The 23,401-nt window shown below is 52.4% G+C and overlaps 2 protein-coding genes and 2 long non-coding RNA genes across 5 annotated transcripts; all 4 read left to right on the forward strand.

Moving 5' to 3' along the window:
• The first annotated feature begins 986 nt into the window (after positions 1-986).
• Positions 987-10,948, forward strand: LOC309653350. Of its 2 annotated transcripts, XR_014259114.1 has the most exons (8): positions 987-1,239; positions 1,664-1,720; positions 3,413-3,548; positions 3,923-4,167; positions 5,356-5,489; positions 5,845-5,912; positions 6,044-6,145; positions 8,875-10,948. It is a non-coding gene; the product is annotated as an uncharacterized lncRNA (long non-coding RNA). The 2 variants fall into 2 exon arrangements; XR_014259115.1 differs by lacking the exon at positions 1,664-1,720.
• A 192-nt stretch (positions 10,949-11,140) lies between these two features.
• LOC309653392 (testis-specific Y-encoded protein 1-like) lies at positions 11,141-14,466 on the forward strand (the record flags this gene model as incomplete). Its single annotated transcript, XM_082448017.1, has 6 exons — positions 11,141-11,770; positions 12,877-12,936; positions 13,125-13,236; positions 13,346-13,491; positions 13,607-13,676; positions 14,387-14,466. The coding sequence occupies 6 exons, from the start codon at positions 11,141-11,143 to the stop codon at positions 14,464-14,466; spliced, it is 1,098 nt and encodes a 365-aa protein (XP_082304143.1).
• Positions 14,467-14,990: 524 nt separating this feature from the next.
• LOC309653319 lies at positions 14,991-18,248 on the forward strand. Its single transcript, XR_014259079.1, has 3 exons — positions 14,991-15,125; positions 15,216-15,332; positions 17,739-18,248. It is a non-coding gene; the product is annotated as an uncharacterized lncRNA (long non-coding RNA).
• A 1,764-nt stretch (positions 18,249-20,012) lies between these two features.
• Positions 20,013-22,649, forward strand: LOC309653393 (testis-specific Y-encoded protein 10-like; the record flags this gene model as incomplete). The annotated part of the gene is made up of 5 exons (XM_082448018.1): positions 20,013-20,651; positions 21,238-21,336; positions 21,455-21,566; positions 21,664-21,809; positions 21,924-22,649. The coding sequence occupies 5 exons, from the start codon at positions 20,013-20,015 to the stop codon at positions 21,999-22,001; spliced, it is 1,074 nt and encodes a 357-aa protein (XP_082304144.1). The 3' UTR covers positions 22,002-22,649.
• Positions 22,650-23,401: the final 752 nt, after the last annotated feature.

Raw genomic sequence — 23,401 nt, forward strand, 5'->3', positions numbered from 1 at the left:
GCTGGGAGGCAGGAGTGGGTGAATTCTGTGCAACTCTCCTTCTCCCAATTCTGTGCTGGCTCTATACTGAATGAACAGTGGATCCTTACTACAGCTAGATGTGTGAATTTCATGTAAGTGTGAATATGTCCTTTCAAGCTTAAGGTATCATTATAAAATATGAACACTTTGAGTTTGTTAATGGTATATTCCTTTGAAGAAGCTAGATAGTCTTCCTTGGCTACAGAAACCAAATCTGGTACATCTGACTTGCAATACTCACATCTGATATATTTCCTTAAGAGAAAGCATCTCCTCTTGTATCACCTCATATCATTATGTATCTCAAAATTAGTGTTTTAGCTATTTTTTTTTCAGGGAAAATTTCAGGTTTCAAATCAATGTGTTTGTAAATTATAAAAAGATATCTTAATTTTATAAAACTTTACCTATAAAAGGATGGTATCTTGAGTTTAAATCATAATCTATGTTGGAATCACAGTTTTGCCTTTTATGACTTTAAGTATCTTGACTCTTAAAACTCAATTTATTGATCTGTTCAAGGATGATAACTACCTCAAAATATATTTTGGGTATATAATTTTATTTCTGATTGTGAGATAGTGAAGTAAAACCATTAGTACAGACAAGGATCAGAGAGAAAGAGTAACTGTCCATAGTCTCAGATCTTGTAAGTGGGATATTTCAATTTCTAACTTTCTAAGTCTATATCACTAAATGTTAAACACTATAAATACTAGGATGTAAAATAATTTATTTTGTTAGGAATTTTCGATAAGGATTTAGATTGCATTGTAATATTTACCTTCTCATTCCTGAAGGTGTCCACACATATTGTGCCTAACAAGACATTGTGTGTTTGCAACAAGTAGAGAAGAGGAGTCTTACTTTAGTGTTCACCTAGACTTCATCCGATTCATATGATTTTTTTCACATTGAAATATGTAAAAATAAAGTGCTTGCTAAATTTTCTCCCCAGAAAAAACTCAGAGGCATTGGCCCTGGTCCAGATGGGGCTTATTGATCTTCAGAGCCCTGCCCAAGCTCAAACCATAGGTATTCATCATGGTATGCCCTACCTAGGTCCCAAAGGACTTTTGGGACCTGGGCTAATCTTCCTGAAGTAGTCGCTACGTTTTCAACCCCTGGTGCTTCCTGTCTGCCTGGAGGAGAGCCTAGAGCAAGAGAAAAACATACAACTATATGACTGCTGGCTACCCAGTTGGTCCCTCATGAGAGGTGAGTGATGCAGAAGACACTGGAATTGGATGACATTGACACATTTAGAAAGAGAGTAATATTCTCTCATGTGTAGTAGTAGATTTGTTATCTTTCTCTTCAGCCATATTTCTCCTGCTAATCTAGGCCATAGCTAAAAAACCCTCTCTATTCTCTGTTTTCCACCAGGAAGTCCTGGAATTCTGCAAAAAAAAGGCATCTAAGCATCCTGCAGGTCAGCACATGTGCCCAGTTTTGGCCCAAACTGAATGAATTTACTTTCTGCATGGAAGCCAAGAAAGCTATGGGGGAGGCTGGCTGTAAGGTGATAAGTTGAGGGGGTATGAAAGGCAGGGAGAAAGAGAGGAATATCCTTCAACATAAGAAGTTACTTTCTCACATCCTTTAAAATATCCATGATTATCTGTTTCCTTGTTTCTTGCAGGGTGACCTGGGGGCACCTCTTGTGTGCCATCTACAGCAAAAGGACACATGGGTGCAGGTGGGAATCTTGAGTCACTTTGATGAACATTGCAGAAAGCCATACATCTTCAGCTAAGTGAGCCCTTTCCTTTTCTGGCTCCAGGGAGTTACACGACCCAGCCATGCACCCTGGTCCAAGCAAGGGCCCATGACTAGCTCTGCTTCCATCTCCCTTTCAGTCTCTACCTCTGCAAATGCCTCAGCTTTTACCTCCACTCCTGCTTCTGTCCGGCCACACTTCATCTCTCTGCCACAGCCTCAGAGTAAGGCCCAAGCAAATGGTAATGAGGGATGTATGAGAAGGAAAGAAAGAGAAGAGGATAATGAAAGCAGAAAAGGAGGAGGGGAGAAAACTCTTTTCCTGATAAATTCATGAGTATTTATACCAGGCAGGCAATAGGAATCATTTTTCTTAGGCTTACAAATGCATTTCATCCTTGTTGTATTATTCAACTTTCTTAATATCCCCATATGATATAGATGACACAATCATTCTATTCATCTTAATGTATTATTCTGAAACCCAGAGAAGTACATTGGACTGACCATGTTCATAAAGACAAAAGAGGAATGGCGCTAGCACAGACACTCAAATTTCTTATTTTTCTAACACAAAGTTCTTTACTACCACATATTGCCTTATAAAAGTAATTGTAGAATTTTAAGTTAAATATGTATTTTGTTTTGTTGACAGGTAATATGTAATGATTTCTGTAGGTTACTGTGTACCCAACTATGTTATATTTTAATGATTGTCTTTCTCCTTTCCTTGACTATTACGAAATGAATTACACTCATCAGCAGCTATTTCACGTTACTCTTCTATCCTTACAAATTTATTTTGATTGAATCATATTCCTACACATTACATGCTCACTTAAATCTATTTACCATGGCTCATATTGCCATATCCACAGTGAATTATGCTTTTAAAACATGAATGAGGTCATCTCAGTTTTTGGTCAAATTCTTCAAAGTTTTTTTCACTCAGAGACCTCAAAGACTATACTTCAATGAAAATTCCAGTTTCTATGTTCATGTGTACTCTTCCCTTACTACTTTTTATAGGTAGGTTATTTCTACCATTTTATACACACACTCATAGACAAACACACACACGTGTGTATATATGTGTGTATATATGTATATATGTGTCTGTATGGGTGTTTATGTATATAAAATTTCATTGCTTCAACTCACACTTTTTGAGGCACTCTAAATTTTTTTAACATAAACTATTTGCTGAGCTTCAAACCTGAATGTTCAAATTAGTGTGTCTATTTGCTATATCACTAAAATTTTAAATGAAGTAAGCTCAACCCTCCAGTTCATTTAAACTAAAATTTTTATTTCTCTAACATTTTCAAGTTAAATTATTGTCTTTTATTGCCTTCTATGTTATTGTCTTATACTGTTGTAACGATTTAAGCTAACAGTTACGTAAGGATGACAATGGGAGAGAGAGGTGGAATAGTTTCCAATATAATGACTAAAGGAAATTTAAACTGGACCGTAAAGAAATTATGCACTTGGAGAGACAATAATAAGGGGAGAATTCTTTACAGAGGTACCATGGACACAAAAATGCAGATTTTGTGTTTGCAAGTCAATTTTAATAATTGCTTAGCAGAGTAGTGAGAGGTGAAAAACTTTTATAGATGGGCTCTACATGAGAATCCTGCTAAGTTTGCTTTTACTGTTTTTTCCTCAGCTTTGGCAGATCGGATTTCTCTGAGATATGCCATGCCTTGGCAGGCCATGATCATCAGCTGTGGTAGTCAAATTTGCAGTGGTTCCATTGTTAGCAGCTCTTGGGTACTCACTGCTGCCCGCTGCGTCAGGAACATGTAAATTGGCGTCATGCAATTTCCAATACACTATAATCTAGTATCTCCAAATTACTTTGCCGAAGTCTTCTTTGGATAAGTGAACTTCATATTATGCCTGAACCATCTCTCTTAAACACATAGCATCTTTGCTTCAGGGTAAGCGAGACATTTGGCTCTGTGTTTGGCTGATGGGTATCTCTGTTAGTTAATTCTTCCGTAATCTCATTGTCTGTGATCTCAGACTCCATTCATAGACTTGATTTTCCTTGAGGTGAAGTAGGAACTCTGACCACATGGCTAAAGAAATACATGGGAATAGCTAATGTGGTAGCTTTTAAGGACTCAAATTTCGTAGTGAATCTATTCTAATTGTTCTCTAACTACACACATAGGAATCCTGAAGGCACTGCTGTAATACTGGGCCTGAGGCACCCTGGGGCACCTCTGAGAGTTAAGGTATCTACCATTCTACTGCATGAAAGATTCCAGTTGGTGAGTGGGGCAGCAAGAAATGATCTAGCATTGCTGCTCCTTCAAGAGGTGCAGACTCCCATTCAGCTTTTAGCACCCACGGTCCATCTGAAGAACCTGAATAGCTCAGAATGCTGGCTGTCTGGGCCACGGATGCTTAAGCCAGGTTAGTAGTTATTTTACTTGTTAGGGCAGTAATTTTAAAACAAGATAGAGGGGGTGTTTTTTATATATATATATATATATATATATATATATATATATATATATATAAAAACTGAGGTTACATTGATTTTTAACAGTATATAAGTTTCAGCTATCAACATTTTATTTCTACTTCTGTATACACTACCACTGCTTAACACGACAAATTTAGTTTCCACCCACCACCATGCAGTTGAACTCATTTATCCCTTTTGCCCTCCTTCTACCCCTCTTCCTCTGGTAGCCACTGATATGTTTGTTTTTCTTTGCTTTCTTTTATTCATCAAAAATCTTCAGAGACATCCAAATCCAAATCAAAATGAGATATCACCTCACACCTGTCAAAATAACTATCATGAAAAAGAATACAAGTAACAAATATTAGTGAGGATGTGGAGAAAATGGAACTCTCCTACACTGTTGGTGGGAATGTAAACTGGTGCAGCCACTATGGAGAACAGTATGGAGGTCCCTTAAAAAACTCAAACTAAAACTAAGAAACCAAAAAAAACTAAAAATAGAGTTACCATATGATCCAGCGATCTCACTCCTGTGCATTTATTAGAGGGTCCATATTTTTGATGTTGAAATTCAAGGAAGAATTCTAATCATGATTGTCTGCATTGCTACTTTTAAGATTTTATCCAAATGTGAAATTGTTTTTGTTGCATAAAATGCCAGTTTTTATGATGACTCCATTGAATTTAACAAATGAAAGCCAATACAAGGGAGGTAATTGTGTGGAGAGTCAACTTTCATAAACAAGGTAGAAAAAATATGCTACCAAACTCTTTTGTATCTTTAGAACAAAGATGTTTTTGTTTTGTTTCATTTGTTCTATTTAAGAAAATGAAACTGGACTTGAAATTTCTGATTTTACGAGTGAGATTGGCCTTGTTAATTATGAAGAGTGGCATTTGAAAAATGAGCGAAGAGATTGGAATAGATAAGTGGAATAAGTTGATAATGATGACAATGATAAAATAAATGGAACATCTTAGCATAAAAACTTAGAAATAAAGCGATGATAGATAGAGATTGTGGTCTTATCTCCCCAGTTGGTGTTTCAGTATAAGCTATGTCTTATACTGACTTATGTCTTATACTGTCTTATGTCTTGAGCTTTTTGTTTTCCAACTGTTTTTTCTAGGAGAGACAGATGAAAATCCAGAAATATTACAGATGCAAGTGATGGGCACTTCAAGCTGTGCCCACCTCTCCCCTGACAGGGGCGGTTCTGTTGTGTGCTTCATTACACAAGACAAACACTCTGATACAAATGTGGTGAGCAGCTCTTTTTTTTTCTTTCAAATTCTAATTGACAGAAACTATAACTCTTTCCATACATAAAAGTGTAGTCCAACCCATCCATAAATCATAAATATAAGAAAGTGAGTTATTGCTCTGTGGGGGAAAAAACCAACATATCTTTAATTATAAAATGATTCTTCAAAAACTATGTTACTAACTTCTGGTTTATCTCACATTGGTTATACTTGTATATCCAAACTGAACAGAGATTTAGTTGTATCCCAACAAATTAGGCAACTCATATGATTCATGTTCTTCTAATTATACAATCCTTGCTCGTCAGAGTCCACCATACATTAAACCTTTTTTTATTTTATTTTCCCTTTAGAAATGAAGTCTTTGTGGTCTAACACTGGTGGTTTTACTTGTGGGGTCCCTGCAAGAAGAATCTATTTGGTAATAATACTCATTTGCTTATGTACCTATTTAAAGTCTCCCTATTTCTCTCACTGCCCACTTCAAAATCTAGTATTAAGTAAGAATTTAAGATGGTGACTTGAATGTAAATTCTACCTTTAATTTCACAGAAACCAGTGAGCCCAGGCAGTGCGGTTATATGCAGACCAATTTCTGGGAATGGCAGCTGGAGACAGACAGGCCTCACCAGTCTGAAAGCACTGGCTACCATTGTGAGCTCCCACTTCTCATGGATATTATCCACTTCAGCAACAGCAGGGCATCCCCTAACCCAGGAATGCATGCTTTGGGTGGAAAAGCCCAAGTCCTCTAGTGTCCTAAGACAGCCAAACACACTGCCGCTCTCTTCAATAATAATTATAGCAGTACACACCCTTTTGTAAGTCAGTGGCTTGGTCAGTCAGTGCTAATCTATTAGGACGATGACAAAAAGAATATCAAAACAACATTACAAAGATTAAGGCCCTACAAAATCTAAGTAGATATTTCATAAATAAGAAACATCCTATGAATACTATTTTAATATCATTTTGGAAAAGAAAACGCCTAACTATTTCAAATTAAACAGGTGCAAAAATATAATATTCATAGAAAGTTAAAAAAAGGACTTTAAAATTAATGAAAACATTTAATTCTTTATATTTTTAAAACTAAGTACTGATGTAGTTGAAAAATCAGAAATATTCCATGATTCCTATATTAGAAAAGAAATAATTTTGCAAAAACGAAATTCCTAAGAAAGCATGATATTTTAGTCTTGAAAGAATTAATATACACATATAGAAAAAGTTTATAAAATTAAACAATAATATTTCCTACAGGAAATTAACAGTGACAGTTGTCTAAAATATGGAGTATGCGTTTCCAGTCTTACATAAAAACATGCTATTGAAGAAGCACACAAGTAATCACTTACTATGTGGCAGGCTGCCCTCAGCTTACTGTGCGCCAGGCCCCGGGAAAGAGAAAGGCCTGGAGCAGACAGATCTCGGGCCGGGAGGCCCGGGGATCCGTTTCAGGGTGGGGCATGGGGGGTGGCCCGGGGCGGGTGAGGGGAAGGGATGGCGGGCACCGGGAGTGCTCCTTCCTGAGCGGACAGCTGCGTTCCAGGCACGCCTCTGGTCCAGCGCACAAGGTCCGGGACCGACTCTGCGGCAGCTGGGCTTGGGAGGGTGGAGCGTGGGCCCCCGCGCTCCCTCCCCGTTGCCTGCACTTTGGTTCCAAGGGGAGCACCTCTGTCCCTGAGGTACCACGCTGACCTTCCTTTGCCTGTTTGGACTCCTGAGAACACGTGGGTGCCCACTGCACCCCCGCAGCTGTTTCAAGGCCGAGGAGGGTCGCAGCACCAGGGCGGGTTCAGGAATCCTCCCTCGTCCTCGCTTCCGAGCTGCACTGGCTGCGACCTGCCGTGCATCAGCCTTGGCGATCTGAAGCCCTGAGGGCCGTGGTGTACACTTCTAGGGTGGCACACAGCCGTGGCCTAGAGAGGAAGGCCTGCCCCGCTCTGGCTGCTGTCCCCTCTCTCAGGCAGAGAGACAGACAGACAGACAGACAGACAGACAGGAACTCTGTCCCTCCTCAGCTCCGTGATCCTTAAGCTGGAAGGGAGCCTCCTCGTGGCTCCCACACTCCGGTGCCTAGGGTTCCCTACTGTGGAGGCAAAGGGAAACTACGTGCAGTGGCCCTGCGGCTGAACGCGGGACACAGGGCAGCGGGGGACCTCCGACCCTCAGCCGGGGCCAAGTCCCTTGAGCCCTCTTGCCCTGGTCAGCGCTGCTGGGAGGGGCCTGGCAAGGATGAAAGGCTGGAGGGAAGGTTGGACAGCGTCCTCGCACAGCTTGTCCTGGGCCACCCACGCGTAAGGCGCCATGGCTGGGTTCAGGTGCGGCCCGCCTGCCCGGGCATGATGTGGGGGAAATGGTCAGGCCCTCCTCCGGTGGGGAAGGAAGGCTTACACTGCCCGCTGGGGCCCCGGGTGCCCGCCGCCGGGGCCTCGTGGTCCAACCCAGTGGATGCGCCTCACTGAGATTCACCCTGGGGTACAAAGCTTCGGCTTTGAGGGTGGAAACCTGTCAGCCCCGCTGGGGCACGGTACACAGGGCTTCCCCTGTAGGTGTCGTTCAAGGTGGAGGGCCCACATCCTCCATGCTGTCCCTCACCGCATCGTCCCTTGGCGTATCGGGGCATCGGGGCCCTGAGAAGTATGACTTCTTGTCCAGCGGGGATCTGCCTCATCCACTCAGGAGGGAGCACGCAGGCTCAGTCTCTGTGAAGACGGTTTATGTGTTGAAGTCGGCCAGGGTCTTGGTGTCCTTGTCCCTCGCGAGGCAGCTTCTAAGCTCAGCCCTGCCCGTGTTGCGGGCTCTGCCCTTTCCGCGCGTGAGCTTGTGTCTCTTTCTCTGACTGTGGCCGGGAGCCCCTCTGTCAGATATCCCGCCTCCCTGCCTGTCTAAAGCGGTCACATCCTCCGGTCCCTATGCCCTTCTCTCCTGGCACGTCTCTGCCCGGTGCCGCTGGGGGCACATCCTCCCTGTGTATCACACAGAACCTGAAGGAGGTCTGCCCCAGGTGACACTGACAGGGCCCCCGGCTTCTAAGTCAGGCTCTTCGGTGTCACCTGGCCAACCCGTTACCAGGGGGTCTGCGGACCGCGGGGTGTGTAAGCTGCCGGGGACAGCTGAGCGGTAGGCTCGGCCAACACAGAGGAGCTACCGAGAGGAACGGAAAGGTAGCCTTGTCCTTGAGGAAGTCAGTGAGGCCCCGAGTGGTCAGAGGGCCTCCCGGCGAATGAAGAGGGTGCCGCTTTCTGCACCAGGGACGGGTTGACTGTGGCCCCCGGGGCAGGCAAGATTCCCAGGGTGGCCATCAGGGTGGGGGCTCTGTGCGTGTTTAGTAGTAAACAGTAGGGCAGACGGGAAGGGAGCCCACCTCCTCTTTTCAGCCTCACCTTCAGAGCCTAATTCCTTCACCCAAGTGCTGGATCCATCTGCACTTTCTTCAGGACATTGTAGCACACACGTAGCCACGACCTGGTTCCCAGTGGCCTCCCACAGCTGCCTGAGGGGGAAAGAGAAACCAGCTCAGGGCCAACACCTACAGAGCAAAGGGAGCCCGGGAGCACCTCTCTAAGAAGACGGCCCGGGGACACTCGAACGAACCTGAGAGCTGCAGGAAGAGGAAAGCGTGTCCCAAGTCGGCTGGGCCCCTAGCACCTTGTCTTCCTGTATGGTGCCACAGACAGGGGCACGGGGAATGGAATCGAGCCTGCGTGCTCCCCACGGTCAACCTGTCGAAGGCAACCAGGAGGAAACAGAACACAGGTGCACGTGACTCAGCCTCCCACTGCGCCCACTTTCAACCACACCGTCCCATAGGCAGGGCAATCCCAGGTGTTTGTATCGTTCCAAGAACGACCCGTGGAGCTAAATGTGCACATGGGCTTGGTCCACAGAGGGGAGGCGGGGGACAGAAAACAACTGGGACAGTAAACAAGGGGGTGCTGACCAAAATCCTCTCTCGTGGAGACACGTACATGTGGAGTTCTGCATAGGTACATGCCCGTGTGTGTGTGTGTGTGTGTGTGTGTGTGTACATGTGTGCATGTCCATGCTCAGGGATAGGCACGACTACTGTCATGCATGCATGGACGTTGGATGGACGCGGGGACATGGAAAAGCTTAAACAGCTTATAGAACATATATAAACCGTGGGCCAGTTGAAGCCCCCAAGCCAGGGAATCCAGCCCAGAGATACCACCCCTGGAGCAAAGTGTAAGTGGCATCACTCGCCAGCAACCTCGACCAGGGGCTGAGACTAGAGGGAGGAATAAAGCACCTGTGGAAGGACAGGGAGGTTGCAAAGTACATGAGAATCATAAAGGGCCCGATGTCCAGGCCCAGAAGAGGAAAGACCCCCCCCCCCCACAGCCCCACTCCCATCCCAGCTACAGCCACCTTTATCTCCTTCTCCAGTGCACGGGCAACCTTTCCCCCCACCCCTGTGTAGGCCCTTGAGAAACACCTTGCCTTTTTTTTGGTAAGGCTTGGCAGACCGACCCACACCGAGGTATAACCGACTGCCTCACACTTTTTCTGATAGTTTAAAGCATCACTCTTTTATTTTCTGACAACTTTTGTGGCTCAGGATTATGGACCTGATGGCTTAGCTTGATTCTACCCCTGCTCCCCTGTCCCACAAGCCTGGGGCAAAGGGCTGGGCTGGGATGTGATCTCATTTGGAAGGTGGACAAGAGCAGAACCACTTTCAAAGGGCATCCTTGGGGTAGGCAGACTTCAATTCCTCGAGTCGGCAGTGGTGAAGGTTTGCGTGCGAGTGTAGTGGCACTTGACTGGGTGCAGTCCTCAGCACCTCACTGTGTTGGTGTCCAAACAATGTTGTGAGTGTTCCCCCAGTGTCGTCCCTCTGTCCATCTCTGAAAAGACAGGATGGCCAAGTCCCCTTCGTCTTGTGCAATGTCAGTGTCCATTGCGGGAGGGACGCCTGTCACCTTATGTTGGCTAGAGGAATGGCAAATGTTCACCGCCACTCAAACATCCAAAAGGCAGTATGCAAACGTGTGGATGCAGAAAGTCCGAGCACCCATGTGTGCCAGTCGTAGAGAGTAGGAGAGGTCATTTGGTTCCGGGCAAGATACCTTTCTTTCTGTGAGGCTTTAAGTATCCAGAGGGGACAGAGATCCCAGGAGAGTGGGCCACGGAGGGAGGGACCAGACACACACACACACACACACACACACACACACACACACACACACATCCACACACACATCCACACAGAAAGGCCGGGAGGAGACAGACACTCAGACGGAGCTCTTCACTCCATAGCTTTTCTGCTGTTGAGCAAAGGAAATCAACTTTAGCAAAGAGGTGGGTTTGCCGGACACGAGGGTGACGCCCACTGTCCTCGCCCTGATTGGTCGTGATGGGGACGAGCGGCCTGGGCGTGGCTTGCAGCTCCTTCCCGCCGCCTGGTCACGCGTGCCTGGTATAAAAAGCTCCTGCGCATGCGTTTCAAGCCTCTTCACCGCAGAGGGAGCGGTGCGATTCAAGGAGCGGTCCGATTCAGGGAGCGATACAGTGCGCAGCGAAGCGTGACTGCGGTCGCTGGTGCTGCGTTCTCTGCCGCCCACGTACTGAGTTTCCAACTGCCCCACTTTCACCACTGCCCCAGCTCAGAGCCAGGTCCACATGGGCAGTAAGGCGGGGCCCGGGGAAGGCGGCACTGCCCAGGGACCCTGGGTCACCCTAGGTGTGGGAGGGGGTCCTCAGGAAGCAGGGGCCCGCGGGTCCCCAGGTGTGCTGCGGCAGGTGGGTAGGGTGCCGGCACTAGCTGATGGGTGCGGCGAGGAGGCCGCCATCTTCAGCGGGGAGGTGGTGCAGCAAGGCACGGCCCTGTTGGAGGGAGAGGTGACGCGGATCGGGGAGGTGTTTTGGCTGCCTGTGGAGGACATCATGGAAGAGGTGGAGGTGGTGGCGGAGGAGGAGGAGGAGCAGGAACAGCAGGAGGAGCAGATGCTGGCGGAAGAGCCGGAGGAGAAGCCCCAGGAGGAGGGTCAGGAAGAGCCAGGGCCGTCCCCGCAGAGCGCCCCGTCCCCGCTGGAGGCGCTGGAGGCTCTGGAGGCCCTGCAGTTAGAGCTGAGCACTCTGAATACCCAAGCCAGCAGGACCTACACTGGGCTCAAGCGCAAGATCTGTGAGCGGCGGAAGCCTCACTTGGATGGCAGAAGCGCCGTCATTCGGGGCATCCCTGGCTTCTGGGCCAGAGCCGTATCCTTACAGAGGCCCCTTGGGGTTGGCTGCAGTGAAGGAGGAGCAGGCGTAGGAGCAGCGGGGGTGGGGGTGGGGGAGGGGGTGGGGGAGGGGGAGCGGCGGGCGCAGGCGCAGGCCAAGAGGACTGAGGACTGTGGGTACAGGAGGGCATGGGGGGCTGCAAAGGGGCAGCGGGAGCAGAGGGTGGGCCTGAGGCCACAGCTGTAGGTGTCTGAGCCAAAACTTCGGGTGAATGCTCTTGGCCTGCAGCGTGCACAGCAGTACTTCCCCAGGGTGGGGGGAAGAGGCCGTGGCAAGGTCACAATTGGGAGTAGCCCCGAGCACCCCTCACACAGAGCAGTTATTGGCAGTGTGATTATCCCGGGAAACTGGCAGCAGACAAGCGGAAGTCCCAATACCCGTCCTGGTCAGTCAGAGCCCGTGTAGTTAGTTGTTCCAGCTGCCTCAGTGCAAAAGCACAAGGTCCTGCCTACACACAGGGTGAAGCTGTAAGGGGCAGCAGTCCTTGGCCGGACACCAGGACCCCGGACACACTCTTGGGCCGGCAAGAATCCTTACCTCCACGGGCCCTTCACCAGCACACTCGAGTCTGTGGAAGACACACACGCGCAGGCACGCACCTGACCTCCCCGTGGACCCTGTGAGTCCTGCAGAACTCCAGACACACCCACGCAGCCCCTTCTGAAGACAGGAAACAGGGCAAAGGCCCAAGGCTTCATATTTGAACACACACGCATGCGCGCGTACACACACAGGCACACACACGCACACCCACACGCACACGCACACACGGCGTATGAGAAGGCATGAGGCAGCGACAGCGCATCTAGACTGCTTAAGAAGGGACATGCCGGCACCCAGCACACACAGGCCAGGGAGAGATCAGGTTCGTCCAGGAAACAGGCCCTCCCCCGGGTGGGTGCACTGGGCCCCAAGGAAGCCACAGGCAAGAGCACGTCTGATGGCAGGGCAGGGGCTGAGGACGTCTTTGAGGGCCAGACGGCCATTAGCGCTCACGGATCTGGCAGATGTCCTGCTGCAGTCTCTTCCTTTGGCCGGTCTGGGGACTGGCTCTGTGGCTTGTGGCTCTTCCTTCCCTGACATGTGGCATGTGAAGTCTCCTTGACCTAAAGCAGATTATGAACCACCCCCAGATTTCGGCCGTGATCAGTGACCAAGATGAAGACCTGCTTAGCTACATGATCAAGTTGGAGGTCAGTCTGGAGAGACTGGGGCCTCGTGGGTGGAGGCGGGTGGCCGGTAGGGAGGGGGCAGGGTTGTCCTTAAAGGTTGGGTGTAAGCAGCAGGAGAAGGGAAGGGGAAATGGTTCGTGGCTGCCAAGCAGGCAAGCTCGGGACCCCTAGAAGAGCTCCCGCCCTTCTCCTCCTCTTGGGCGTGGCAGGTGAAGGAACTGGGCCATCCGAGGCACCACTGCAAGTTGAAGTTTTTCTTTCGGCGCAACCCCTACTTCTGGAATAACATGATCCTTAAGGAGTATCACCTTAGCATCGCTGGTAGGAGGGGCTCCCAGGGGGGCTGGGGGGTGAGGGGAGGCTGCAGAAGGGCGTGGATGCTGGGCCAACGTGACTGTGATCCTTTCCTATCTCCCCTGTCTTCCTCCAGGATATAGGGCGTCTCGTTCCACTCACATCCATTGGTTCTGGGATTATGAACGGGGAGCTCCCAGCCGCAGGCAGGACCCCACCGGCCTTAACTTCCTCAACTGGTTGTCTGAACACAACTGCCCAGGGTCTAACAGGATTGCTGAGGTGGGGTGCCTCTGGTCCCCCTCAGCAGTGGTGACGTTGGAGTCCCCCGGCTGCTTGCAGGGAGGGATGTGGGCCTGGCCTGCCCCGTCCCGACCTGGCCCCTTTCCCCTACCAGATCATCGGCGAGGACCTGTGGCCCAATCCCCTGCGCTACTACCCCAGGGAGGAAGGCCCCACTGGGACAGGTAAGTGAGAGGAGGACAGGTGGGTAAGGAGCCCAGGGGTTGGGCGCTGAAATGAGTGTGGTCCGGGTACACTGGGGCTCTCCCTTTCCCCAAATGGGAAAGCTCAGGCTGAGAGCAGACTGTGGGCGGAGCTGGGTTTCAGGTCATCCCGGCCTTGGCAGCGGGTGAGAGGGTGAGAATGGAGCCGGGAGGACTGTAGGGCACACGGGGTAGCAGGACTCTAACCAGCTAAGCTTTCAGAGTGAGTGCCCCGGGTGTCTATGAAAGAGGCAGGCACCTCCTTAAGCAGGCACCTTTGTGTGAATCATCAGTCCCTGGCTTCAGCCTGCCCTCAGCTGGGGATCACCTGGGCCCCTCCCTCCTGGCAAAGGCCTACAGATGCTGAGGAGCTTCACTCCGAGTCTCCTCCCGCCTGTTTGCGGACTTTCCCGAGTCTTCTTTGAATTTTCACGTCCACCCCTGAGCCTCACCCGCGCCACCACACAGACAGTCCTGGAAACGGCACAAGGCTAGCTGGGGACAATATTGAGGACCTGGGGCAGGAAATGGCAAGGGACCACAAAAGGGCTGGGCCTACCGCCTACCAACGCCATGTCTCATATTGCTGGACACAGCCAGTGTCCCCTGCTGAAGGGCCTCATGCTCCCTGTTTGTGTTCCTGTCCCTGTGCTCCTGTGTGTGCATGCGTCTGTGTGTCGGGTGCACTCCAGACCCAGAGATGAAGGCGCCGGGGAGCCTCAGAGGTTGGCCAAAGAGCACCAGAGCCAGGAGGCGTCTACAGATGCGGTAGACGGGTGGAGGTGTCTACCTACGCGGTTCGGGTGCCCAGGGAAGAAACGAGGAAAGGATGGCCAGTGAAGGTTCCAGAGAGCAGGGCCCCACGTGCCGGGAATGACGCCCAGAGAGACATAAACACCGTTCACAAGTGCTCCTGTCTCAGTGTGTGTGTATAGGTACGGTGGTTCGTGGAGTATTCACGAGTGAATCAAGTGGTGTGGGGCTTCTTAGCCCGTGCCTGTGGACCTCCCTGTCTGTGGGCGAGATGGCGGGCCTGTGGAAGTGGAGGACGTGGGGAGGGCAGGACGACGTGGGATTCTGGAGAGGCCCAGGGCCTTCCTAACAGGGCAGGGACTGGGAGGAGGAGGAGGCAAAGAAAGAGAGCCTGCTTAACTGGAGACTTGCCCCGCAGGCAGGGCAAGGAGACAGGGAAGGGCCCTGGCCTGCAGGGGCCTAATGGCCTGGTGCCACCTAGGCTCCGTGCCTGAGCCAGCAGCCTGCGTCCAGGACGTCTGGCACACACTGGCACGACGCGAGGCAGGTGACTCCTGAAGCTCAGGCTCACCGTTGAGCGCACAGGGTGGGAGCGTGGGATCCTTGGGGGCACTAGCAGCCCACCCCGCGGGGCGGCGTTCCAAGGACGCGTGAGGCAGATGCCGGTGTGACGTGTAGGTGTGTGCCCCGGTGGCGGCGAGGGTGAGTGTGTGCGTGCGAGGGAGCGAGCGAGCAGGCAAGGAAGGGTGCCAGGCTGTTTGCATGCAGGGACCCTGGGACGGTGACAGAGAGCGATGCCTGTGGGCGCAGGCAGACGGCTTGCTGGCCTCCAGGCTCTGCTGACTGGGGAAGAGAGGAACTGCCAGAGAGAAGCCCCGTTCCCTCGTGAGCGGAAGGCCGCCCGTGAATCCCTTCCTTTTCCTGGGGTCTCATCCTTGCATGCGACCGGCAGAGGGGCAAAGGTGAGGGCTGAGGGCTGAGGGGAAGGGGCTGAAGGGCACCTGCCTTCCCAAACCGCAGGTGTGCCGCCTGCCTTTCTTCCCGCCCCAGCGATCCGAGGGGCAGCACATAACTGTTGCTCAGTCTCTGCTACACAGAGGCTAAAAACCTCTACCCGAGCCTGCCCTAGGGAGCGGAGGGGGTGGGATGCTTAGCGGAACTAATGCCCAAGAGGAGCACACTTCTCCTCAGGAAACAGTCCGGTGAGCAGTTCTCGTCCTCTGGGAGCCCCCATCCGCACACCCTTACGGCAGGCCTGGACCCCGCTACCTGGCAGGCTCCTCTCAGCTTACTGTGCACCAGGGCCCCGGAAAGAGAAAGGCCTGGAGCAGACAGATCTCGGGCCGGGAGGCCCGGGGATCCGTTTCAGGGTGGGGCATGGGGGGTGGCCCGGGGCGGGTGAGGGGAAGGGATGGCGGGCACCGGGAGTGCTCCTTCCTGAGCGGACAGCTGCGTTCCAGGCACGCCTCTGGTCCAGCGCACAAGGTCCGGGACCGACTCTGCGGCAGCTGGGCTTGGGAGGGTGGAGCGTGGGCCCCCGCGCTCCCTCCCCGTTGCCTGCACTTTGGTTCCAAGGGGAGCACCTCTGTCCCTGAGGTACCACGCTGACCTTCCTTTGCCTGTTTGGACTCCTGAGAACACGTGGGTGCCCACTGCACCCCCGCAGCTGTTTCAAGGCCGAGGAGGGTCGCAGCACCAGGGCGGGTTCAGGAATCCTCCCTCGTCCTCGCTTCCGAGCTGCACTGGCTGCGACCTGCCGTGCATCAGCCTTGGCGATCTGAAGCCCTGAGGGCCGTGGTGTACACTTCTAGGGTGGCACACAGCCGTGGCCTAGAGAGGAAGGCCTGCCCCGCTCTGGCTGCTGTCCCCTCTCTCAGGCAGAGAGACAGACAGACAGACAGACAGACAGACAGGAACTCTGTCCCTCCTCAGCTCCGTGATCCTTAAGCTGGAAGGGAGCCTCCTCGTGGCTCCCACACTCCGGTGCCTAGGGTTCCCTACTGTGGAGGCAAAGGGAAACTACGTGCAGTGGCCCTGCGGCTGAACGCGGGACACAGGGCAGCGGGGGACCTCCGACCCTCAGCCGGGGCCAAGTCCCTTGAGCCCTCTTGCCCTGGTCAGCGCTGCTGGGAGGGGCCTGGCAAGGATGAAAGGCTGGAGGGAAGGTTGGACAGCGTCCTCGCACAGCTTGTCCTGGGCCACCCACGCGTAAGGCGCCATGGCTGGGTTCAGGTGCGGCCCGCCTGCCCGGGCATGATGTGGGGGAAATGGTCAGGCCCTCCTCCGGTGGGGAAGGAAGGCTTACACTGCCCGCTGGGGCCCCGGGTGCCCGCCGCCGGGGCCTCGTGGTCCAACCCAGTGGATGCGCCTCACTGAGATTCACCCTGGGGTACAAAGCTTCGGCTTTGAGGGTGGAAACCTGTCAGCCCCGCTGGGGCACGGTACACAGGGCTTCCCCTGTAGGTGTCGTTCAAGGTGGAGGGCCCACATCCTCCATGCTGTCCCTCACCGCATCGTCCCTTGGCGTATCGGGGCATCGGGGCCCTGAGAAGTATGACTTCTTGTCCAGCGGGGATCTGCCTCATCCACTCAGGAGGGAGCACGCAGGCTCAGTCTCTGTGAAGACGGTTTATGTGTTGAAGTCGGCCAGGGTCTTGGTGTCCTTGTCCCTCGCGAGGCAGCTTCTAAGCTCAGCCCTGCCCGTGTTGCGGGCTCTGCCCTTTCCGCGCGTGAGCTTGTGTCTCTTTCTCTGACTGTGGCCGGGAGCCCCTCTGTCAGATATCCCGCCTCCCTGCCTGTCTAAAGCGGTCACATCCTCCGGTCCCTATGCCCTTCTCTCCTGGCACGTCTCTGCCCGGTGCCGCTGGGGGCACATCCTCCCTGTGTATCACACAGAACCTGAAGGAGGTCTGCCCCAGGTGACACTGACAGGGCCCCCGGCTTCTAAGTCAGGCTCTTCGGTGTCACCTGGCCAACCCGTTACCAGGGGGTCTGCGGACCGCGGGGTGTGTAAGCTGCCGGGGACAGCTGAGCGGTAGGCTCGGCCAACACAGAGGAGCTACCGAGAGGAACGGAAAGGTAGCCTTGTCCTTGAGGAAGTCAGTGAGGCCCCGAGTGGTCAGAGGGCCTCCCGGCGAATGAAGAGGGTGCCGCTTTCTGCACCAGGGACGGGTTGACTGTGGCCCCCGGGGCAGGCAAGATTCCCAGGGTGGCCATCAGGGTGGGGGCTCTGTGCGTGTTTAGTAGTAAACAGTAGGGCAGACGGGAAGGGAGCCCACCTCCTCTTTTCAGCCTCACCTTCAGAGCCTAATTCCTTCACCCAAGTGCTGGATCCATCTGCACTTTCTTCAGGACATTGTAGCACACACGTAGCCACGACCTGGTTCCCAGTGGCCTCCCACAGCTGCCTGAGGGGGAAAGAGAAACCAGCTCAGGGCCAACACCTACAGAGCAAAGGGAGCCCGGGAGCACCTCTCTAAGAAGACGGCCCGGGGACACTCGAACGAACCTGAGAGCTGCAGGAAGAGGAAAGCGTGTCCCAAGTCGGCTGGGCCCCTAGCACCTTGTCTTCCTGTATGGTGCCACAGACAGGGGCACGGGGAATGGAATCGAGCCTGCGTGCTCCCCACGGTCAACCTGTCGAAGGCAACCAGGAGGAAACAGAACACAGGTGCACGTGACTCAGCCTCCCACTGCGCCCACTTTCAACCACACCGTCCCATAGGCAGGGCAATCCCAGGTGTTTGTATCGTTCCAAGAACGACCCGTGGAGCTAAATGTGCACATGGGCTTGGTCCACAGAGGGGAGGCGGGGGACAGAAAACAACTGGGACAGTAAACAAGGGGGTGCTGACCAAAATCCTCTCTCGTGGAGACACGTACATGTGGAGTTCTGCATAGGTACATGCCCGTGTGTGTGTGTGTGTGTGTGTGTGTGTGTGTGTACATGTGTGCATGTCCATGCTCAGGGATAGGCACGACTACTGTCATGCATGCATGGACGTTGGATGGACGCGGGGACATGGAAAAGCTTAAACAGCTTATAGAACATATATAAACCGTGGGCCAGTTGAAGCCCCCAAGCCAGGGAATCCAGCCCAGAGATACCACCCCTGGAGCAAAGTGTAAGTGGCATCACTCGCCAGCAACCTCGACCAGGGGCTGAGACTAGAGGGAGGAATAAAGCACCTGTGGAAGGACAGGGAGGTTGCAAAGTACATGAGAATCATAAAGGGCCCGATGTCCAGGCCCAGAAGAGGAAAGACCCCCCCCCCCCACAGCCCCACTCCCATCCCAGCTACAGCCACCTTTATCTCCTTCTCCAGTGCACGGGCAACCTTTCCCCCCACCCCTGTGTAGGCCCTTGAGAAACACCTTGCCTTTTTTTTGGTAAGGCTTGGCAGACCGACCCACACCGAGGTATAACCGACTGCCTCACACTTTTTCTGATAGTTTAAAGCATCACTCTTTTATTTTCTGACAACTTTTGTGGCTCAGGATTATGGACCTGATGGCTTAGCTTGATTCTACCCCTGCTCCCCTGTCCCACAAGCCTGGGGCAAAGGGCTGGGCTGGGATGTGATCTCATTTGGAAGGTGGACAAGAGCAGAACCACTTTCAAAGGGCATCCTTGGGGTAGGCAGACTTCAATTCCTCGAGTCGGCAGTGGTGAAGGTTTGCGTGCGAGTGTAGTGGCACTTGACTGGGTGCAGTCCTCAGCACCTCACTGTGTTGGTGTCCAAACAATGTTGTGAGTGTTCCCCCAGTGTCGTCCCTCTGTCCATCTCTGAAAAGACAGGATGGCCAAGTCCCCTTCGTCTTGTGCAATGTCAGTGTCCATTGCGGGAGGGACGCCTGTCACCTTATGTTGGCTAGAGGAATGGCAAATGTTCACCGCCACTCAAACATCCAAAAGGCAGTATGCAAACGTGTGGATGCAGAAAGTCCGAGCACCCATGTGTGCCAGTCGTAGAGAGTAGGAGAGGTCATTTGGTTCCGGGCAAGATACCTTTCTTTCTGTGAGGCTTTAAGTATCCAGAGGGGACAGAGATCCCAGGAGAGTGGGCCACGGAGGGAGGGACCAGACACACACACACACACACACACACACACACACACACACACACACACACATCCACACACACATCCACACAGAAAGGCCGGGAGGAGACAGACACTCAGACGGAGCTCTTCACTCCATAGCTTTTCTGCTGTTGAGCAAAGGAAATCAACTTTAGCAAAGAGGTGGGTTTGCCGGACACGAGGGTGACGCCCACTGTCCTCGCCCTGATTGGTCGTGATGGGGACGAGCGGCCTGGGCGTGGCTTGCAGCTCCTTCCCGCCGCCTGGTCACGCGTGCCTGGTATAAAAAGCTCCTGCGCATGCGTTTCAAGCCTCTTCACCGCAGAGGGAGCGGTGCGATTCAAGGAGCGGTCCGATTCAGGGAGCGATACAGTGCGCAGCGAAGCGTGACTGCGGTCGCTGGTGCTGCGTTCTCTGCCGCCCACGTACTGAGTTTCCAACTGCCCCACTTTCACCACTGCCCCAGCTCAGAGCCAGGTCCACATGGGCAGTAAGGCGGGGCCCGGGGAAGGCGGCACTGCCCAGGGACCCTGGGTCACCCTAGGTGTGGGAGGGGGTCCTCAGGAAGCAGGGGCCCGCGGGTCCCCAGGTGTGCTGCGGCAGGTGGGTAGGGTGCCGGCACTAGCTGATGGGTGCGGCGAGGAGGCCGCCATCTTCAGCGGGGAGGTGGTGCAGCAAGGCACGGCCCTGTTGGAGGGAGAGGTGACGCGGATCGGGGAGGTGTTTTGGCTGCCTGTGGAGGACATCATGGAAGAGGTGGAGGTGGTGGCGGAGGAGGAGGAGGAGCAGGAACAGCAGGAGGAGCAGATGCTCGTGGAAGAGCCGCAGGAGAAGCCCCAGGAGGAGGGGCAGGAAGAGCGGGAGGAGCGGGAGCACGTGGTGGCGGAAGAGCGGGAGGAGAAGCCCCAGGAGGAGGAGCAGGAAGAGCCAGGGCCGTCCCCGAAGAGCGCCCCCTCCCCGCTGGAGGTGCTGGAGGCCGTGCAGTTACGGATGGAGCCTGTGAATAGGCAATGCACACGAGCCTGCGCTCGTCTCAAGCTCAGAACACTTTGGAGGCGGAAGACCTATCTAGAAAACAGAAGCACCATCATCCAGAGCATCCCTGGCTTCTGGGTCAAAGTTGTATCCTTAATTTTGTAGTTGAGAGACCACGTGGTGGCTGGGCTACAGCAAGAGGTACCTAACATAGAGGGCCGTTTGGGTACCAAAATGTATCCATTGGATTTTGCATTGTGGGCACACTCATGGAAATGTGATCCTGAAATTGTGGGGGCATGCTGATTTTCTGCATAGCAGGAAACAAGACTAGGGCTTTAGTTGCAGAGGTCCAAAAAGGTATTGTCATTAGTACCAGGGCCTCTTGAGACAAGAGAGTTGTCTTGTGCACAGGTTCTCCTTGGAATAACCATCAAGGGAAATGGGGGTGAGAGTGGGGAGTTATGAATGCTCATCCTAGTTAGAGCCAGGAGTGTTTGCTGTGCAGATATAAGCTTGTTCTGTCCAGATGGAGGTCAGGGCCTCCCTCTCAGAAACGGAGGCTCCCTGTTTTCGTGCACAGGTATGCACACCCCGAGGGGCTCATTGTGCCTTCATGCAGTCTGTATTGAAGGAATAGGACTAGATACTAGTGGGGAGTTGAGATCAGACACTCCCAGGCTGCTCTCCAGGCTCGCTCTGTGCTCGTAGGCCTTTCACCTCCGGCATCTAGAGGCTCCTTGACGTAAAGCAGTTTGTGAACCACCCCCAGATGTCGGCCACGATGAGTGACCTAGATAAAGACATGCTTAGCTACATGACCAACTTGAAGGTCAGGCTGGGGAGGCTGAGGCTGGGGAGGAGAGGGGAAATGATTTATCCCGGAAAGCAGGAAAGAGCAGGTCTACTGCAGACAGATTTCACCCTCCTCCTCCTCTTTATCCTATCAGGTGGAAGAACTCAGATATCCCAGTGATTGCTGCAAGATCATGTTGTTTTTCGGGAACAACCGCTATTTCCAGAATGAAGTGGTTGTTAAGGAGTATCTCATTAACGTCACTGGCAAGAAACAGCTCCCTGGATTGGGGGGGAGGGCAGATGGGGTGAGGTGAACTTGAAACATGATTTAGGCCCTTCTCCCATGCTCCTTTTCCCACAGGATACATGGCAGCTCATTCCACTCCAATTCAGTGGCACCGGCATTTTAAAAGTGAGGCGTATAGCCGCAGGCACCACAGCAGCAGCCATGACTTCTTCAGGTGGTTCTCTGACCACAGCTTTGCAGGATCTAGCAGGATTGCTGAGGTGGGGTGCCTCTGGGCCTCCTCAGCAATGGCGATGTTATTTGGCTGCTCGTGGGGAGGGGTGTGGGCCTGGCCTGGCCTGGCCTGTCCCGACCGGGCCCCTTTCCCCTACCAGATCATCAGCGAGGACCTGTGGCCCAATCCCCTGCGCTACTACCCCAGGGAGGAAGGCACCACCGGGACAGGTAAGTGAGAGGAGGACAGGTAGGTGAGGGGCCCAGGGGCTGGGCGCTGAAACGAGTCAGCTGGGTCATTTATTTCACTCATGGAGAAGTTGAGGCTCAGAGGCATACAGTGACACCAGGGCGTGAGGGCATCAGGGTGAGACAGCACATCTGGAAAACTGCAGTGCAGAACTGGTGCTGACTAGGGAAGCTTTAGGCAAGTGAAGCAGCATGAGCGTCAAAGTCACTGAGATTCAAAGGTGCACGTCTCTGAACTGTCATTCCATGGCCGTCAACCCCACCCTCAGGCCTCCTGTACCGCCCCCTTAAATTTGGGCTTGCCTCAGGTTCCCCCCACCACCCCCTTTCCACAGAGGTCTGTGAGTCCCCTTTGGGCAAAGCCTTAAGCCCCGCTGTCCCGTCATTTTTTTCTGTTTTGATCATCACAGTCACCTTTTAATTTTCTCATGCATCTCCTTCACCTCCCACGGCTATGGTGAGAACAGTGGCCATTTTGCATAGATGATGAAGAATCGTTTCTAATATGTGGTTGGAGGAAATGTAAGAGATCACAGGGAATGTGACTCTGTCTCCTGGGCAGGGCCTTAAAAAGTTAAAGCGGTCTTTAGCGTTGTTCAGGGAGGATGGGTTATTATGTGTGTGTCTGTGTGTGTTTCCAAAGGAACTCCCGATGTGTGTGTTGAGATGCGTGTGATGGAGCATCACCCTTGACCTAAGAAGCTGCTTCAGATGAAGGCGAACGGTCAACATGGTTGTCCTGCACACGAAGAAATGAAGAGAGGTCTGGTGGTGAAACGTACAGAGAGGGAGACACCAGTAAACCTGGAATAAAACCAGAAGATAAATAAGCAGCATCAGTTGTATGTGTTTGTGTGACGTTTGTGCAGGGGCTCAGGGTAGATACATCAGGCGCAGGTAGGCTTCTCAGTTTGCTGCCTGGGAGTTACCAGTCCATGGAGAGCTGTAGAGGCGGGGGGAAGTCATACTTTGGGATTGCATCAGAGGATGCAGTTCTTCCTGTGGGATGGGGGTTGGGGAGGAAGGAGAAATAAGAGAAGGGCTGGTTAACTGGGGCCTGCCATTTTTCCAAGGGAAATGTGGAAGTTCAAGGAAAGGGGCTGGTGAGCTAGGGCCTGAGGTTGAAATGCTGGAAGTTAATTTTGTTGGATAGTGGTCCTCCATGTAACCTCCCTGTTGCATATCGTCAGACACTTTAATGGGATACAATGGGAGGAAGCCTTAACATTTAATTCACTGTTGGACCAGATGCCCTTCTAGTGTATGTGAAATTGTGGGGGCATGCTGATTGCATATCCCTGTTGCATATCATCAGGCACTCTAATGGGATACAATGGGAGAAAGCCTTAACATTTAATTCACTGTTGGACCAGATGCCCTTCTAGCGTAT

This window comes from Balaenoptera physalus (genome assembly GCF_965194825.1).
Source record: "Balaenoptera physalus genome assembly, chromosome: Y".
Classification (NCBI taxonomy): Eukaryota; Metazoa; Chordata; class Mammalia; order Artiodactyla; family Balaenopteridae; genus Balaenoptera; species Balaenoptera physalus.